At 45.4% G+C, this 19823-nt stretch overlaps 1 protein-coding gene across 1 annotated transcript; it reads right to left on the bottom strand.

Moving 5' to 3' along the window:
• Positions 1-2885: 2885 nt before the first annotated feature.
• LOC144102427 (uncharacterized) lies at positions 2886-8710 on the bottom strand. The gene is made up of 3 exons (XM_077635705.1): positions 8311-8710; positions 4727-4996; positions 2886-3013 (listed from the first exon to the last, which is right to left on the bottom strand). Exons 1-3 carry the CDS (start codon positions 8624-8626, stop codon positions 2886-2888), a joined length of 714 nt encoding a protein of 237 aa, XP_077491831.1. The 5' UTR covers positions 8627-8710.
• Positions 8711-19823: the final 11113 nt, after the last annotated feature.

Here is a 19823-nt window from a genome sequence, read left to right on the forward strand (position 1 = left end):
AAGTTTTTCTGTATAAGGCAAGCAGGCTGAGCAACCCAGAGACAGTCATGCCGCAAAGGATCTGGAACCGTATGTTGCCAAACAGTACGGTAACATGCGGCAACCGTATGGATTTTTTTGCCCTTAACCTTTTGGCAATCGTTTTTGCAATTAATTTTCTAAGTCTTGCCTGCTCGATGGGAGTGATGAAAACACAACAAAAAAGATTTTGCTACATATCGTAAGAATGAACCATTATCTTTAATGGCTCCATATCAGTCCCTTACAATTTAGAATATTGAAAATGTCCAAGAATGTTGGACATGAGTCGAGGTACACAAGGAACAGGGCAGGCTTGTCCGTTGTTAATGCTGTCCGTCATGATTTTAATGACATATATGAAATGAAGGCCACAAGAAAGTAATCTAGATTATAATCCACTCGTACGAATTGCACAAAGTGGTCGTAGAGCACAGGCTCCTGGGCTTAATGTCTTCGGAAGATATTGTAGTATCAGCTGATAGCCAGGAAGATTTGGGTACTGTGGTTAATACTTGTGAAGAGCGAGACGTTCTAGGTTTTACTTGTATTGCCAATAAGTCAAGTTTGATGATGTTTAATGATTCCTCAGATCAAATGCTTTCAATAGAAGGATATCATACGCCCAGGCTGCCAGAACACACATACCTCGATATATTGTTAAATAAATTTCAGCCTTACAAGGAAAAGCACGTAAAAACTGCTAGGGAGAAAGCGCATAGAGATGTTGCGATAATGAGGCATAGATCATTACGGAGGTACAGCAGGTTGGCAGTACTGCCAGAAGTGTGGAAAGAAATATGATTCCAGGGATTGCGGTCTCGTGCCTAAGGGTAGAGGTTCAGTCGGTGCAAGAAATGAAGCGAGAGCTGTTGACAGGTTAGTACTAGCTGCATAAAAAAACACAAAAATGAAGTAGTGCAGGCGGATTGGCGCTGAGCATCTTTCGAAGTGCGGGAAGCTCAGAGCAATATGAAGAACACCTGAGCAAATTGGACGATAACAGTTGGGCAACTAAGGTATTTAAATTTTTGCACAGAAAGAGCTTAAGTCAGAGCAGCGAAAAGGTCTAGAAAATGAAACAGCAAGTATGAAAAAAAGCAGGAGACAAAATAAAGTGCTTTAAACTAGACACAAAAACTGAGAGGGTAAGAACTGGAAGAACTGAAAGAAGTAAAAGCAGACTTTAGACCTCCATAGCAAATATAAAATACGTATCTGGACAAAATGGATCTATAACTTAAGAGGCAGCTCCCTAATCGTTGTAACGAGATGAGGGTGCCTTAGAAGGCGAAACTAAAGGCAAAAATTTAAGCATGATGATGACTGATCGGTAGTGTGTGGTAGGTCCATAGAAACAATGAAACACGTTTTACTAGATGATGGTAATGTCCGTACAGATGTCTATACATGCGCAGTCAGTTTCTCTGAGGCGCTAGGATTTAAAGATAACAAGGCAAACGTGACTGAATCTGCGGTAGACGTTAGAAAAAGCGATTGGAAGATTGGTGCTTAAAAAGCAGGGCGGTATCTAGGGGCGCTACTTCAGGATTAAAATAGGTCAAACGTAAAGTCAATAACACTTATATCTAAAGAAAAACGGCAAATATATAGACAATATGTTTATATTTCGCGCACAGGTAGAGAACTATGAGGGAAGAAAATATCAATCACGGTGGCACCTGCCACCGCTACAGTTAACCGCCATTTCTCTCTTTCTTGCTTAGTTGCAGAAAGGCGCTCTGTCTGAAGTTACCTTTGTTCGGGAGCTGATCTGGAAAGGTTTTTTTTGCCTGAATCTTGAAAAGGTGTTAGCCTATTCGCACAATTAGAGACCGCCTTTCACAGTACTTGCGCGCCAGAAACCACACTGTAGATGCTATTCCTCTCGGGGCATACTTCAGAGTCGTAAACGATGCCTTGCTCTGTACTCACCGCGAGTCCAGAGCTGAACTCCTGTTCTATGGCATTTATTCGGCGCACGAGGGGTATTAGAAAAGCAAAGAATATATCATAAAAGAGGGAAGGCCGGTAGCTTGTGTCGAAGCCGGAGAAAACCCAGTACGGCATTGCCTGGATTGTCATCTGCGAAGGAAAAATTTAAAGAATCATTTGCGAATGCGAAGTAAAATGAAGAGCGTTATAATAATAATAATAATAATAATAATAATAATAATAATAATAATAATATTAATAATAATAATAATAATAATAATAATAATAATAATAATAATAGTAATAATAATAATAATAATTGGTTTTTGGGGAAAAGAAATGGCGCAGTATCTGTCTTATATATCAAGGGACACCTGAACCGCGCCGTAAGGGAAGGGATAAAGGAGGGAGTGAAAGAAGAAAGGAAGAAAGAGGTGCCGTAGTGGAGGGCTCCGGAATAATTTCGAACACCTGGGGATCTTTAACGTGTACTAACATCGCACAGCACACGGGCGCTTTAGCGTTTTGCCTCCATAAAAACGCAGCCGCCGCGGTCGGGCTCGATCCCGGGTACTCCGGATCAGTAGTCGAGCGCCCTAACCACTGAGCCACCGCGGTGGGTGAAGAGCGTTATCAAAGTTGTTTTGACCTATGCTTTCGACTATGCTTCACCTTATTATTAAAGATGATTATTAACTTGCACCTTCGTTATATACGTGCCTCAAATTCGTTATATCCGAATTTCACTCCCAGGTCGCAAATTACAGTAAGATTCTGTAGCTTTGCAATCGCGTAGTAAATTCACACTAGCAATTTCTGCAACCTATGAGTCTTAGGTGGCAATAGATCTTTTAAAAAACCTCGATGCGGGCGGACTTATCTCATTGCCAAGAGTCATTCCAGAAGAAAATCGGCTCCCGCAGATGCATAAATCACAGAGAAAGAAATTTAGTTCTGCGTTCCTCACTCACATTTAGTTTCTTTTCTTGAGAACTGAATGCTTCATGCTGCATCTTCAGGTGAGTCCGATCAATGGCGTACTGAAGCTTGGTTGCCTCTTCTGCAAAGCAAAAGGCGCCATTCACAAATAGCATGTGAATTGGAGAAATTTAACAGCCGTTTAAGAAGCAAAACATGAAAATTAAGAATTTGTGGAACACGATATTTAAGGCGGTCAAGACGACTTTTAAACGAAGATGCGAGTGTCGAAGAAACTCATTTCGTTTCATGGAACGGGATAAAGCTCCTCGGGGAACAGGTCAATCGGTTTCACAGGCCGCGAATATGCGCTAACAAACACTGGTTGTTAATTAGTCCCCGAGTTCGGCTAGCAGTTCCGAGTATTGCCAAAGGGAACACGCCAACCCGTGTTAAAATTGCCGACTGGGCGAGTTGCTGGGACATGATTCGAAATGACCAGCGCGGAAACAGATTAAGACAAGAGAAGAAAAAACACTAACGACTGGACGGGCGCTGCCTGACGTCAGTGTTTCGTCTTCTCTTCTCTTCATCTGTTTCCGCGCTGGTCATTTCGAGTTAACCCCTGTCGTTGTGGACTGATCGCGCTCTCTATACGTGTTTAGCATCTTGGTTGTACGCCTTCCCGCGGTGGTCTGGCATCTGCTTCAGAAAGCGAGATGCCACGCAGTTAACGGCTAATGTTTTGATCGGAATATTCTGGGCTTTATCAGTATATGGTCCATCAACTCCCGATATCGAGGTCACGTAGGCCTGCACTACGGTCCTCAAAGAGAGAAGGAGCGGGTGAAATGGCAGAAGGAAGCCGCGATTGAGGATGCGCTTGCGCGGTTATCTTCGAGCCTTTTGACTCCACAGACGCAATGCCGAAGCATGTCTCTATTAAAGTCGGGATAAGTGTAACGTGCAACATGCCTCCGGCAACTATGGTATTACGCGATGTGCATAGAAATTCACAGCTGTAGCTTGTGCCGTGTCTGAACGCTGGACAGGCCACTGCAACACAAATCGTCTGGTTGCATCCAGCCTCTGACACAGAGCTGTCCTTTTGCCATCGCATACCGCGGTGACATCGTAAAAGCTTTCTAGAGTTCCTGTGTTGCATTACACTATGTGTTAGGAACCAAGGTCATCAGGAGCAATCCGCCGTCTTGTTTAGCAGCGAGGTTTAGCCCGGCGTCATCTTTGGACTACGACTTTCGCTCATTGCCCTATTACAAGAGGCCTATGGCAGCATCGGGGATAGGTTCGCCGGATAGTTGCTGCGGCGGGGGGGGGGGGGGGGGGGGGGGGGAGGGGGCTTATAGAGAGTAGGCCGTCAGGCGTGAAAAGTGCGACAATGACAGGCAAGAGGAAAGCGGCCTCGTTCAGGAAGCAAACGTGAGATAATTATATCTTAGCCTAGCTCAAGAAGATATGGACATGAAACGGGCATCTTGTGCCTAGAGTAGATAATGGATGGTGAATTAGGGTAACGGAGCCGATTCCGTGGGAAGGCAAGTGTAGCGAGTGGCGGCAGATGCTCGAGTATGCGCGGATGCGCGGATCGAGGATGCGCGGTAAGAAGGTAGACACAGCTGCAAAAGGTAGAGTTGAGTTGATATCAGGGAAAGAAGCCTTTGTCTTGAAGTGGGCGTAGTTGGGAGAACATGACAAGCCCTGAAGCTAAGGGCAGACTCATACCCTCGGTTCAGTTGGTAAAAGCCAGAGGCCTGCGGCATCAGGCTTTGCGGCATCGGGCCAGGGAGTGTTCTGTCCGGCAGATGCTTCCGCTGCTCCCACGCCACGCACTTACCGAGCCTTGGGTCCAGTGATTCACTTCCGCCCAGGGGAAACAACCGGAGCATCTTGCCAGTCGTGCCGGGGGTCGTTGGCATGAACAGCGTGTATCTGACGCTTGGAGGTTGCGTACCGGTCTCCTGGTCGAAGGCCACGCAAAGCTTTGCGGCTGGCTTTTGTGAGATCGCGTCGGGCTTTCCGGAAGTGTCTCCCTCGCGAGAGCAGTTGGTGAGGAACTCATCCGTGTGATTCGCGGCCAAGAAAAGCGTGTCCTCGTCCGTTGCGCCTGCGCAGTAGTAGCAACTTTTCCTCACAAGGTACACTCGGAATTGCAAAGCAAAATGAGCTCTGAACCGACGGCTACCACTATGTAACGTGAGATTCATTGCCACTGGTTGCGGTAGAAAATATGGTGCTGTTTATGCATTATCTTCTTGGCAGAGTGCGCATAAGATCACTGAGGTGCCACTTGTGACGTCCCTGCCTAGAACCAGTTAATGTGGTGCGCTTAAACGACGTCGTGAGTGGGGCCACCCAAATTCTCTCGGGGCGGGCAAAAATATTGATAGTAGAGAAGCCTGGGAGACGATGTTTAGAAGCCATCGTCTGTAGAAACGCTGTTCTCCCAGTGCAGCCCGCAGACCCTCAATGACGCCTTTGCTATATCCCGGCCTCCAGTGCGCCCCTGCTGCCTCGAACATTTCCCTTTCCCAGACTATTGAATATTGCTTTTGTTTTTTTTGCATATTTTTCAGTCAGTGACGCCGTTCTGATTCAAGGTTTTTCTTCTCAATGACGGGCTGAAGTTCCGTGCCCGAGTTTCAGGGCGTTGTAGTATCGCCAGAATATCAGGCGGTAATGTAAGTGCGCATTAGGTTATCACCTGTGCTGTGCGCAGTACGGCCTTCCGAATGCGTTTTGTGACCATTCAGTGAAAAATATCGGAGTGCTCGTGCAACCTGTCTTGACTATCTTTTTGACTGATATTGTAACACTTTGCAATGGAGGACTGCGGTCGCAGTGCCACACCTAAAGAGGGCTTTCTATAGCACCTTTCAAAACATATTTTCCAAGACGTGGTCTTCTGGGCGGCTAACGAAAAGGACTTACTGTGAAATATCCTTGTTATGAGAAAATACAAATACGACATTATTAGCATTTGACGCGCTAGAACATGTATTTGAAGAAAGGATGACCGCTAATAAAAGGTGGCAGCCATCACGGATTAAAACTGCTTCTGAAAGGAAAAATCACGATTATATGCGCAAGCTATACCAAATAACTCATTTTTCAACGAAACCAGTGGAAAGAAGCACACAAATGACTGCCATAAACTCAGAATTCGTGCGTCAGTTTTACGACCGAGACTAGCATAACGTCAGCATGACCGCCGTATTTACGCCCAAACAAGCCGATCTACTGTATTCATTGACAGCCCACCTTTTTGAGCTGGAGAAAAATTTCATTTCAGTTCAAAATGCAAGATAATTTTGAGTTGGAGAAAAAGTAGATTTAAGTTCTAAATGCAACATTATTTTGAGCTGGAGAAACCGTGCTTTTCAATTGGAAATGCACGACAAGTTTGATCTGGAGAAAAAGTAATTTCCGAAATGCAAGAAAATTTTGAACTGGAGAAAAAATGCATTTGAGTTCGAAATGCAAGGTAATTTCGTCAGCAAAATGTGAGAGCCGCCACAATGGCATTAAGGTATCTGGCACAGCACATCGCATAATGCTGATGCAGTGGAGCTGAGGGAAACAGGACGCCAGGAACAGTACAGCGGACGCGTTTTCCGCAGAGAGGTGCGCAAAAAGGCAATGCTTAGGGAAGTGTTATGGGAAGTACGAAATGGAAGCACCATCTTTTCCCTTTGTTGATGCTCTTCCACGGATCAGTTACCGTCTGTACACCTCTCAATCTTTCCTCTCATTAAACATGAACATCACACAAGAGTGCGAACATGCGGTTGGAAGCAAGCTGGCAAGGTAGTGCTCAGTGCCGGTAGCCGTACATTTTCCAGGTGCATTTTGCACGGCTATATTGAAAAGCTAAGCCATATGGAACGTTTAACAAGTAGCATATGTAGCAGCGGTCGCATTACAGTAGTATCGATGATGCATGGTGGTGGTGTGAATGTACCGGAGGGATTAGCCTTACTGTGGCTTGTCAGCAAATGCCTCGCTTGAGTCACCGATTTAAATTATTGCGTCTCTACCAATATTCCTCAAAGCCAGTGTCCTCTGAAAATTTGAACAGCAATTGTGACATTGATCGCCGCTCAAGTCGGGAGCCCTCAGGGTACACATATTAGTCTAAGGGCACGTTTAATCGCCTCAGGCTTTCCAGGAGCGTCTCACGCTCGACACAAAAATGCCGACATGACAAAATAAAATTATCAGCCACATCAGCGGAGTGTACGCACACCCGTGAGATGGCAGTGAATCATTTCATCCATACCGGCGTACGGGCTCGGGCGCTTCGATTGCGCTGTTCCCTGGCTTTTTCTGTGCTGGGGGTCGGGTTTTGCCTTGCCTTGGCTGCAATCTTCAACAGCAAAGAAATGTTGCTGGCCTACAATGTGCCCTGATTTCTCTGCTAAATCTTGAAATTCGCTGAAAACTCATCTGCGTTCACTTTTCCATTTAAGCCTAATTTAACCAAAGTTGATCCTTTAATTTTACTTTTCTCGAAAATCCAAAGATTATTCGGCCTCGTTAAACCGTAACTGTCCCTCAACTTCACATGACCTTCTTTCCTGCCTGCTTCATTACTACCTTCGCATTGAAGTCTCCCTTAAGTGTATAGTACGGCGTTTATTACTTTTCTCTTTTCGGATTCCACTTCGTGAAACTTTTTGGCCGTGTGGTCACCGTCACCGTATGTCAGTGCATGTGCTTAGAAAATTATCAACTTTCGCCTTTTGTAATGCTTAAACAAGAATGCCGCCACTTTCTATTTTCTCGTGAAAAATTCTCAATTTTCGGCAGCCGTGTCCTTTATAATAATGTTCTAACGCTGACTTATCGCCTTTCTGTTTTGGTTTGGTTTTATGGGGCTTAACGTCTCAAGCTGACTCAGGCTATGACGGACGCCGTAGTGGAGGGCTCCGGAATAATTTCGACCATCTGGGGTTCTTTAACGAGCACTGACATCGCACAGCACGCCGGCCTCTAGCATTCCTCCTCCATCGAAATGCGACCAGAGCGGCCGGGATCGAACCCGCGTCTTTTGGGTCAGCAGCCAAGCACCATAGCCATTGTGTTCCGCCTTTCCGTTCCATCACGAGAGAACAATGCACGTGAAGTTTTCAACACCGTTATCTAATCTGTCCTCTGAGCCACTCTCTTCCGAGCCTCTAAGTGCCATGTAATAGGATAGGTAGACTAGAAATACCCAGTAAAAATCCTGGACGCAAAAATTTCCAGACTCGCGTTCCAATGGAAGATATTTGCAATTTTCACATGTCATGCTATTGACCCGTAAGCGACCGTGGTCGTGCGGAGAAGTAGGGACCGGGACAGAAACACTAGATAAGGGAGGACGTGCTGTCCAGTACGAAGCTGTGAAAGTCATGGTCCAACTCGCCAGAAGTGCCGTACCTGAAGGATTTTCCGGAGGATGTCCCGGTTTGGGCTGCAGCGCCTTGAGGTCAGCGACCATGCTTCGCAGTAGCCTCTCGTTGTAGCTAGTGTTGGGGCCGAACAACACCAACGCCGGCGGATGTGGCATGAGGACATCTTCGGCTGGCCGCTCGTCGGGCTCCGCGTTCAGGGGTGCAGGTGCTGTGTCTCGATAGAAGTTCCGCGATAATAATGCCACGTAGAGCAGCTCGAGCGCGGTGTACACGTAATGACGACGCACCGCCTGGATGTAGATGGTGCGCCACAGGAATGAGGCTATGTTCTTCGGTTGCATCACAAGGACGTCCGGGGCCTCGTGTGCATCTGGCTCTTGCTTCTGGCCGGACTCCGAGATCAGGGTTACGGTTAGCGACGAAGAGTCAGGGGTTCAGCAAGCAGGAACCTACCCTAGCGCAATGAGAAAGTTAGCAGTTTTTACGGCTCTTTATGGACGTTCAAAGATACCTGGCCGCAACTCCGTTCAATTTCGTCCATAGAAAAAATATTGTGCGGTGCTCTCTGTAGATATGTACAGTCTTTGTAAAATGTATACTGCCCAAGGGGTCTGCTTCTGAGCCCTGCAATACGGCTCCTCTTCCATACGCAGGGACCCACTCTCGCGAAGGCAGCGAGGAACTTAAGTCCTCAACACTACCAAGCTTAGGACTGTCAAATATGCTTAAGAGCCCCGCTACAGAGCTTAGAAGAAAATCTCTTGGGCTGTACATTTTTGACAAAGAGTGTAAATGCTCAGTTCAGCAGCAAAGTGCACATTCGTTTGCGACAAAATTCTAACCTAAAAACTGAACAGTTTTTTTCTTTGCCACTTGATTCAAGTTCGTGACGTCAAGACATAACTGGACTCTGTGATCACTGTTAAGGAAGAGCTCAGAGATCGGCGTTGTGTACACTTAGACTGCACAGCGCTTCTACACTGACACACTGCACGCTTGCATTCCCCGCATTTATATGCCGCATTTAGGCGACTCCCATTAGTCAGTGATGCTTGGTAGTTGTGCTACAACAGTTAACTTAATTCTTAAACTCTGGTGTAAACCGCAATCGTAGCTACACGCCTCAAATTGGAATTACCCTTTAATAGAGAGCTCAGACTGGAGCATGATATTGAGTTTACAGTTGGGGAGAAAAGTCTCTGGACCACGTGTCCCTCAAACAAAGCCGCTAGCTCTGCTTATTAGCCGGAGGCTGGGCGACCACACTTGTAGAGATGAAACTCAACTTTGTTCTTTCATCTCCACAAGTCTGGTCTCCAGCCACCGACTAATAGTAGAGCTGTCAGCTTCGTTTTTCTCGAATGCCTGGTCCAGAGACATTTCTCCCCGACTGTCTACTTAATAAAGAGCTCAAAAGCTATTCAAGCAGTCTTGAAACATCCAAGCACCCTTGCGCCTCGTTGATATGGAATGCCATTGCAACTCTGCTTTTTTGTACGGTGCACGAGCGTATGAAATAGAGTGTTGTACTCAATTCACTCTTAAAAAAGTGACAGCAACAACAAGAGTGCAGTAAGGGTTCTTTCTGCAGTACGATGCCCATACGAGCTTACTTTTTTACTCCGTATTGCGATGGGAAAGGCACCGGGTAGAGGCGCGCTTTTTCGTTTGCAAAGCGGCACAGAAAAAAAAAACAAAAAAAAATTTGCTGAAGTCTACTGATTGCCTAAGATCTAAGAAATCGGCAACTTGAAATAAAAAAAGAACAGTTTTCAGCTAGAACACACCCTAAAATGACGTGCAAACAACGCTACAACGGCTCCTATTCTGAAGGAAACTACGATAACATATGATATACTTTTTGGAGCGTGAATATTTGAGGCTATACGCCACTGCGCCATCCACTTGCATTCCATGAATAGTTATCCTCTCGTTATCATCAAGGCTTTTGAATAAAGTGGAAAAAATATGGCAGCTTCAACTCCAAGTTTCATCAGCGACCAATACGTTTGCTGCTACCTAACGAAAGGCAAAAGAGAGAACCGCAAAATCGAGATAGTTGCAAAGAATGAAATCGGGTGGAGTTGACAGCAGTATGCCTTCGATGCAGTGAGGGCACTGAAGTTATTATTAGCTATTGCTGCAGCGTTGGCCATCCCAACGCAAAAGTTCTGAGCGCAGTTTAATTGCGAGGTGCAATTACTTTGCTGCACTAAGCAAAGACCACAAAGGCTGCGTTACGCAAGAGCGCAAAAGATTTCAACCAGTGCTAATACAAAATGAAAAAGGACTTCACGTACGGGTACTTCCTTTGAGAAATTAACCCTTGTTTAATCCTGTAGCTCTTCCTTGCAGAATGTCCAGTCTTAATGAACAAATGTAACTTCCAAAATCACAACTGGAACCAATTGAAGATAAAGTGCAGCCATATTCTAATTGAAGTTTTTTTCTGGCTATTCCAAAATTCACAAGACGAAGGGGTCAACTCGAGTAAACGTGGATTTTATCAGTAAACATTTGCGGCTTTCCTTAGTTCGCTTCATGCCATTCACCTACTCGGATGACTGTCAGGTTCGCTTAGCGCCCGTCGCAGTACACGCCGAGCATTCCTCGCACCCTAATAGTTCTGGAAAGCTGTAGTTAGCCGAATATGACGGGTAAAGGTAATAAGCGGCCCTAGGAAATCTGCTCTTAAGTTGGATCTGATGAGCAATATTTTAAAAAGGGAGAAAAAATGGGAATTTCTCAGAGTACTCACCGGTGTTGCAGCCCGAGGACACCTCCGTTATTCTTTTTCCTCTTCCGATCTGTGAGGATCGCGAGCAAGAATTCCTTTTCTTTTCTTTCGTTGAAAACGCTCAGCAGCCATGTTGATCACTGTACAAAAAAACAAAAACGATTAGGACGCAAAAAAGTGGCAGTACGATTGCTGCAAAGGGTAATGTGTTTTATATCAGCTCCTTTGGTTGATTTCTGGGTTTTAACAGGATATTGTTAAAGGCCCCCTGACGCAGCAAATCGGGCATCGGCCTTGTGAGAGGAAAATTACGAGCATGACTCGGGCAGGTGGTGCCTGGATAGCAACATGAGAGGCAGGTGGGCCAGCGACGCCACTTGATCTTGAGGCTCCATAACAACCTGGTCTCCGGATAGTGAGCAAATTGCCTACCGTGGCAGGTGGCAGTTAAATTAAAGATTGGTGGCTCGGGAAGAGCAACCTTGGCCGCCCAATGCCCAACGCTGGGTGTACCTTCCATCGCAGGGCAGTGGCGCACCACTTAACAGCTTCACCACTGCGCCAGGAGTGGTATGAGGTCTCCCAGGGATCTATAAATGTAAAGTGGAGAATGACGTCCAGCATATTTGGGAATTAACCCATTACGCTGTTGCGCCACACTTATAAAGGAGCTTAAGTACCCCTCCAATATTTTTTTCATGTAGACGGTCTGTTTAAATTAATATATGTACATGCATATGTAAATTTAAGATCTGATAGAGAGGAAGAGTACTGTATTGGGCAGCTTCGTTTTAGTCGCTGAGGATGGAATGTGCTTCTTCCACATGGTCACTTTATCCCCGCACTGGTACGAGGCCAAGGAGGCACTCCAGGAGGGTGTGGTTGCTGAAGCGGGTTTCGCAGCTGCATCTTACCGATGTTGGCGCTTGGTGCTGTGACCTGTGACGAAGCGGAGGCGTTGCCTTCGAACATCCGCTGCAATGCTATCGCTTTGTAAGGTAACTCCGCGTATGGTGCTACGATGGTTGTGTTTGTATTATGGGAGGGTTGCGATGTAGGCGTTATGATCTTAGAAAAGTGCAGGCGCTGAGTTGAAGACCCTTTCGCGCCACTCGACTCTGGGGAGCGTGCCAAGAAATTTCGCCCTTAATTCTACCGGCATCGTTTTTGTGGTTGCGCCCCCCCCCCCCCAATTTTTAAACCCGTCGTGGTGGCCGAGTGGTTAGGGCGCTCGGCTACTGATCCGGAGTTCCCGGGCTCGAACCCGACCGCTGCGGCCGCGCTTCTATGGAGGTGAAACTCTAAGGCGCCCATGTGCTGTGCGATGTCAGTGCATGTTAAAGATAATTGATTTTGGGGGAAAGGAAATGGCGCAACATCTGTCTCATATATCGTTGGACACCTGAACCGCGCCGTGAGGGAAGAGATAAAGGAGGGAGTGAAAGAAGAAAGAGGTGCTGTAGTGGAGGGCTCCGGAATAATTTCGACCCTTTGGTGATTTTTAGCGTGCACTGACATCGTACAGAGATACCCAGCTGGTCGAAATTATTCCGGTGCCTTACGGCTCGGTTCAGGTGTCCGCCGATATGTGAGATACTGGTTCATTTCATTTCCCCAAAATCCAATTTTTACTTTTTCCCTTTTTAAATGCAAGCATCTTGTTAACTAGCGTTTGCGAATAGCGTTTAAAACCGTTCTTACTTCTCATCACGCGTTCTTGGCTCCGGCGGAACGAAAAGGAAAATTAGCTTGGACGAAGGGGAAGGACGCAGTTAATAATAATAATAATAATAATAATAATAATAATAATAATAATAATAATAATTGGTTTGGGGGAAAAGAAATGCCCGTGTGCTGTGCGATGTCAGTGCACGTAAAAGAACCCCAGGTGGTCGAAATTTCCGGAGCCCTTCACTACGGCGTCCCTCATAGCCTGAGTCGCTTTGGGACGTTAAATCCCCCATAAACCATAAAAGAAATGACGCAGTATCTGTCTCATATATCGGTGGACACCTGAACCGCGCCGTAAGGAAAGGTATAAATGAGCGAGTGGAAGAAGAAAGGAAGGAAGAGGTGCCTTAGTGGGGGCTCCGGAACAATTTCGACCACCTGGGGATCTTTAGCGTGCACTGACATCGCACAGCACACGGGCGCCTTAGCGTTTTGCCTCCATAAGAACGCAGCCGCCGCTGTCGGGTTCGAACCCGGGAAGAGCGCAGTTATTATCTCAATTCTCTGTGGACACCTAAATCACGCCGTGAGGAGGAGATTGGAAGAGGTGGCGAAAGAAAGAAGCCGGGAAGAAACGCTGTAGTGGACGGCTTGGGAATAATTTCGATCACCTCGTGATCTTGGTTAATCGTCATTGCATATAGCCCATGGCCAGGGGTGTAACCAGGGGGGTGGCCTAGGGGGCTTCAGCCCCCCTCGAAATTTTTTTCGTACTGTTATGCACCGCCGACCAAGACAACCGCCGGCGCTGTAAGTCATGCTGGATTTTTTTCTTCAATGTCTTTTTCACGCTCGAAAAGACATTTCGGCGACGACGACGAGCAGGCTCGTTGCGGCTCCTCGCGGCGACCGCGGACTCTACGGAGCACATGGATTTCAATTCCGAAACTTTATAGATATAAATTTCTCACAAACTTTGCCCTCTACATAACGAAGCAGCGAAACCATTGCAAGTAAAGAGCTCTGGTCTTTCAGGTCCATAAACGCGTAATTAGGAAAACGTATGACTATTCATTAGCCTTTAAAACTGCAGAAAATTTTGCCGTTTATTGTAACAGTTAACATGATGATCAAAGTTATCCTGCAAATGCGAAAATTACGAGGACATTAAAAACCAATTTGACCGACCTTTTTCATTGAAAGCCCGGCCCACACGACGTTTCCAAACACTCTCGGATAGTGGGTAGTTCAACTTGTTGCATCATCTCTGGCTTTCGTTTGTTCTTTTATTTCCTTTTTTAGGTACCTGCATTTATATCTTTTTTGAACCAGACCAATACCCTTGTTGCCAGACCAAAGATTGTTGCCTCTTTGCAGGCAGCTAAAATACACAGTCTCTTATTGATTTCTGGATTCTTCCTCTATTATTCTATCCATATGATGCTGTTGCGACCGCAGCATCCATGGCCCAAATGCATATCACGATTTCTGCGATCATAGTTTTATTCTTGCAGGACAGTCTGTCTTTCTTTGCATAAAGTTTAATATCGCTGAGTGCGCAACATGTTTATTTGGCTCGTTTGACATATTATATAGAGCAACTTTAATGTAGGTGTATAGATTTATTAGAGGAAATAGATATATTTAAATATCTTCTTCCCATGTTTTGTGTATGCATGCCGTGAAATTTGTTTCCAGCAACGCTTTTTTCTTTGCCCTTTCTCAAGCTGTATCTTCGCACATGTGATATTCCATTGTATCTTCGAATTTTAATGTATATTTTGCAGAACTCCTGCTTTTCATATGTGCTCTCTGTTGCGACTATAATTCCGATGCAATTAGTATACTCGACCGATCACAGCTGCGCCCATGTACTGGAACACAGGACAGCCTCACTGAGATATTTTACTGGCCATTGCATACGTACAAAAATTTAAACAAGGTTCTTGGATGACAAAGATTCGTTAAAATATTTGTCCTCAACTTGATTATTCACATCAGGGACATGCACTACTTTGCTGGTTTCCAATTGATATAGTTCTAAAATTCTTGAGACATTTTTTTTTACTTACTTACCAGACAAATAAGATGGAAGCATTGATATAAGTTATTTCTGCCACAGTTTTTGGGACACACAAATATATTCTTTTATGAAAAATGCGTATTTTACTTGTCTTGAGAGTGCGTAGCGCTCAAGAATTGGTGTGCAGCATCTAATACGCAATAGTATTGGCAATAGTAGTGGAATTATGATTAATGTATTTGATCCCTCTACAAATTCTATAGGTAGGCGGCCGCGCTGCAACATGAGCCTCCGTCGTACAAAATTTCTGGCTACGCCACTGGACGTGGCCACCTATTGTGTTTAATCTCCATCCAAAATCGGCCAAATTGAAGCAGCATCTATTGCGGAATCACGCTTATGGAAGGAGGCGAGAACCACCCATAGTAAAAAAAAAACACTTTTGAAATGAAAGCGGAATAAAGTTCCTTAACCAATCACCAGCCTCAGGAACACATGCGTGCGCCTAGAATCGCTATCCCCACGCTTCACTGCTCACTTTCCTGCTCTCTTCCTTACAATTAGAGTCACGGTAGGGATTGTTGACAGAACATGGTGCGGTATGGTACGGTGTGGTATTGTATGGTATGGTATTTCATGGTATGTGTGGCTAAACATCCGAGAGCAACATAAGTTATGAGGGGCGCCTTTGAAAAGGGCTCTGGGTTAGTTTCCACTACTTTGACTCGCACTGCCATCGCTCAGCACAAGGGTTACTTGCGTGTTGCCTCCGCCGATATGGAGCCGCCGCGGCCGGGATCGAACCCGTGTCGTTGGGCGCAGTAGTGGAGCGCATTAGTCACTGAGCCACCGCGGCGGTGCTGTTGAGAAGCTAATGATATCGCAGAACTTCAAAATACCTTCAAAATTCATCACAGGTACTGGGCAGGTACTGGTTTTCAGAGGCGGTTCGTGAGCTGAAGCGAAGCCATAGATACATGCGAGCGATGAAAGCTGAAGCATCATCCAGATTTAGGGGCCGAGATAGTGATGAGGTTGGCATCGATCCTGCGACACGCCAAGCGACACCAACCTCGTCATTGCCTCTGCTCATAAATCTGGACAATGACACACTCCTCTTAAAAAGAAAGGAGCGCCTCCACCACCCCAGAGGTGGCCTCATCCATCCGTGAGCGGTAAACTTCCTCTGCGGTCTCACGCTTGCAGAGGAGGCTGCGCTTAAGAGTGTACAGGTCGGGGCTGCGGTGAGTGCTGCCAAAACTCGAAAGCGGCCTCAATTTCAAGACAGATTACTGCTCCTGGTGTTCAGTCCGCAAATCCATGAGACCGGAGGTCGACATCCACCACCTACTGCGGGTTTCCATGGCGCTGAAGCCGACGAGAATCGGGCACCAGCCAGCAGCGGATCTCGACGAATAACCTTTCGTCATACACCATCTGCCTCCTCCCATCATCATCGTCACCCATCGTGACCTTCTTTTATCTCCTCTTCCCGTCCCCCAGAGCAGAGTAGCAGGCCAGATATTTATTTTTCAGGCCAATGTCTCTGCCTTTCCTATCAATAAACCCCCTCTCTCTCTCTCATCATTAACTCTTAGACTTTATTAGATCGGTCAAGCTGTTTTCATTCATTTAACGATATTTTACTTTTGAACCATCAGTACATAGTACTTGCCAACTTTATGCACTGAGGCAAAAAATATCGCTTAAATTTTTTTGTCTTATTGAGCAGCTGCGCTAACACTTAAATTGAGGTTAGGGCTGTCAATTGTGCTCTAGGTTGTTCCTACAGCTGCAAGCAGCCGCCGATTCTGGCCTTCCCTTATCGCGCTCTTCGGCATACGTGTCATCGATGCTTAAGAGAAACCACCTGCCACCAACTATTAACAACATGCTCAGCGTTTCAAGAACGAGTCTCGCAGTGAACCTCGCAATGTTTAAGAGGAACCACCTACCAGCAAATATTAGCAATATGCTCAGCGTTTCACTAACGACTCTCGCAACAGCGCAGCTGTGGCCTAGTTTGAGCATCCGCCTCGCATGCGGACGGTGCCGGGTTCGATCCGCATTGCCGCCTGGTACCCACCGGTGATACAATGGGTACAAGCTTCTCCTGTCCTGGTGCTCGGCTTATTTAGGGTGGAATGCTTGAGAAATGGGTCTTTGACTCCACATAGAGCAGAAGAAAAAAACTTGTGCCACGGCGCTCTTTCGCCACAGATGCCCTTGCGCCATAAACATTCATCGTCATCGTCATCGAATCTCGCAACATACGTTTCGCTTTTTCTTTTATGTTCCCAAGTTTACAGGAACACTGATGATGGTCCCGCAACCAATGTCATTGCCAGAGGCACTGAATTCGTGAGGTAATGTTCTCCTCCTGTTTGTCTTATAAATGAGAGCGATAAGCCTAGTTTACCATATGCTGAAGCAAAGCTCGCCCGAAGCTGTCCAGGTCTTCACTATCGCCGGCTTTTCCTGGATACGACATCTGCCACTCAATCAAAACAATCTCGAACCATTCACGTATGTATGGTTTAGTCTGTTCTGGTTCATCTGGTTATTCAGAAAAAATATTTTCAGTTTTTTTTCGAACTGAAAACACGAGCGGCTAATTTTTAGAGGCATGTACAAAATTAGTAACTCCCGAGGGAAACTATGTATGAAGTAGTAAACCGAAGTGTCACGCTTTGTCGGATAAGCGCCCTGCCATTGGCTGCTGTTTTAAATACGTCCAAGATTTTTGAATAAAAATTTTGAATATTAGGAAGCTGTGAGGTACTGTTATGGAAATACTGAAGGTGGCGGTCTCATCTTCCGATGTTTAGCAAGATACTTCTTTTAGTATTTCTCTATCGCTCGCATGGAGCAGTAAAGACCTCCGTATAAAACCAAAGGCGAACGCTTTTGACAATCGCAGAAACTTTAATAGCCCAAAAATGCAAACCAGTTTAAGGAAGATGTACAGATATATGAATTGTTATACTTAAATCTTTCAATATATGAAAAATTGCATTCATAGACTCTTTCAGTTGAGAAATGCCTTCGTCCAGAATTGTTTGGTCTAATGCTCATGACGGAAAAAACTACAAAAAATACTAAATATTACTAATGGAAAAATGACTACATGAAGCTGGCCTAGCGCGTGGCTGGAAGCTCATCTGATGATGGTCGATGCGCACAAATTTTCACACCACTGTAAGGTTGGGGTGCTGTCCCAGATTAATATATTTTTAATGTTCTTGTATTATCAGGTCATTCGTCCTTGACGGGTATGCTATAGAGTTCTCCGTGAGGGTTGAACGCTAATACACACTCCGAAGGCTGCACACAAAAATGAAGTCTTGGACACAGTGGAATTGACGAGAAGACACAGACCACTTCTAAATCCAAAGTCGCATTATTCATCCTCGTGTAATATCAGGCTTCGACGAGAACAATCTCTGTAAAGGCATTTTCAAGGATTGGGGCTTGTTGCAAATACTCGTAATCAGCACAGCACGCTTTCTCTAAATTTCTAGTCATCTTATTGTGTGTAGTTTCTTACTGGTACAAAAAGCTTATCTCATCTTTGTTCGCAATGAAATTCGGTTGCAAATACTGTCTGCTTCATTGAAACTGATGTTCGCGGCAACATGTCCAACATCTTTGGAAAAAAAATTTAAAAATGGAAAACTGTAAGATACTGGTATAGAAATATCGAATGCAATCGTCCATTCTTCGGACATATGGCAAATTCTATCATTTATAATGTTTCCATCGCTCGCATCGAGCAGTTAAGACTTACTGCCATAGAAAACCTATGCTGAACGCTTTTGACGACAGCAAAAACGATTTTTGAAAAAAAAAATTCAATCCTCCGGACGGGAGACCTGCGCATATATCAATTGTTATAGTGAAAACTAGGCTAACGCAAAGGGTTCGGCTTAACTTAAGGACACCGCAGTGAGTCATTGAAAGAAAAATGACAGGCGTAGTGTTAAGAGACCGGAAGTGGGCAGAACGGGTGAGGGAACAAACGCGGGTTAATGATATCCTTAGCAAAATCAAGGGGAATTAATGGGCTTGGGCATGGCATTTAATGCGAATGCAAGATAACCGCTCGTCCTTAAGGGTAACGGATTGGATTCCAAGACAAGGTAAGAGTAGCAGGGGGCGGCAGAAGGTTAGTTGGGCGGATGAAATTAAGAAGTTTGCGGGCATTGGGTGGGCGCAGCTTGAAAATGGCATGGTTAGTTGCAGAGACAATGGGGAGGCCCAACAGTGGGCGTAATCAGGCTGATGATTATGATGGTGATATCTTGCAACGTTGAAACAATTGCGTTCATAAACTTTTTCTTCTTCAGACATGGTTTTGTCCAGAATTGCCGATTATGGTAGTGCGAGTCGAGCGTAGCGTAAACTTGGCATCATTACGCATCTAATGAGGCTAGCGAGAATCAGTTGGGACACACCAGGCAACACAGCGGACTAAGCCGTTAATTGAAGCGCATTATTCGTTTTTATACGGGCATTTACTAAAGCTATCTTAGTGCTGTACCCGGAATAGCTTCTAGCGTTATCAATTTTGGGCTCATATTCGTGAAGCGGAGAGCGGGCACATGTTAGGGACAGTGGCTTCGTTCAGTGTAGGGCAAAAACGGTTGTAGATATTGTGACACCTACACTATTACAACTGCTGCTTGAGTGACAGTTTAAGGTCTTCGCGCCGACACTAGGTAATTGTTTGCTGAACCTGATCTGCTTCTTTAGAAAATAGCTTCTATCACGCCAATGGGAGCAAGCAGGTTCGTATGCTGGCGAAACAAATAATGAAAAATAATTTGCGTTCACCCGGAATTGTGCCTCACGCGGCTAAAAATCTAAAATGTCATGGAGCTATGTTGCTTCTCAAGGTTTTTGGCATGAGTTATGAAGCGATTTAAAGTGCAAAGACATTCGGGCACTGACATATTTCCGCTTGTTGGATGCCTTCGGCAGTGGTCCTTCCTTTCGAGCTTCGAACGTTCGACTTGACAATCTTGAAATCCAGTGAATAGTTTGCGTACTGAGCTTGAAAGAAAATTAACCACAAGCATTTAACATTGCCTATGAACATCCGGATATA

Source organism: Amblyomma americanum, chromosome 8 (genome assembly GCF_052857255.1).
Source record: "Amblyomma americanum isolate KBUSLIRL-KWMA chromosome 8, ASM5285725v1, whole genome shotgun sequence".
NCBI classification, from domain to species: domain Eukaryota; kingdom Metazoa; phylum Arthropoda; class Arachnida; order Ixodida; family Ixodidae; genus Amblyomma; species Amblyomma americanum.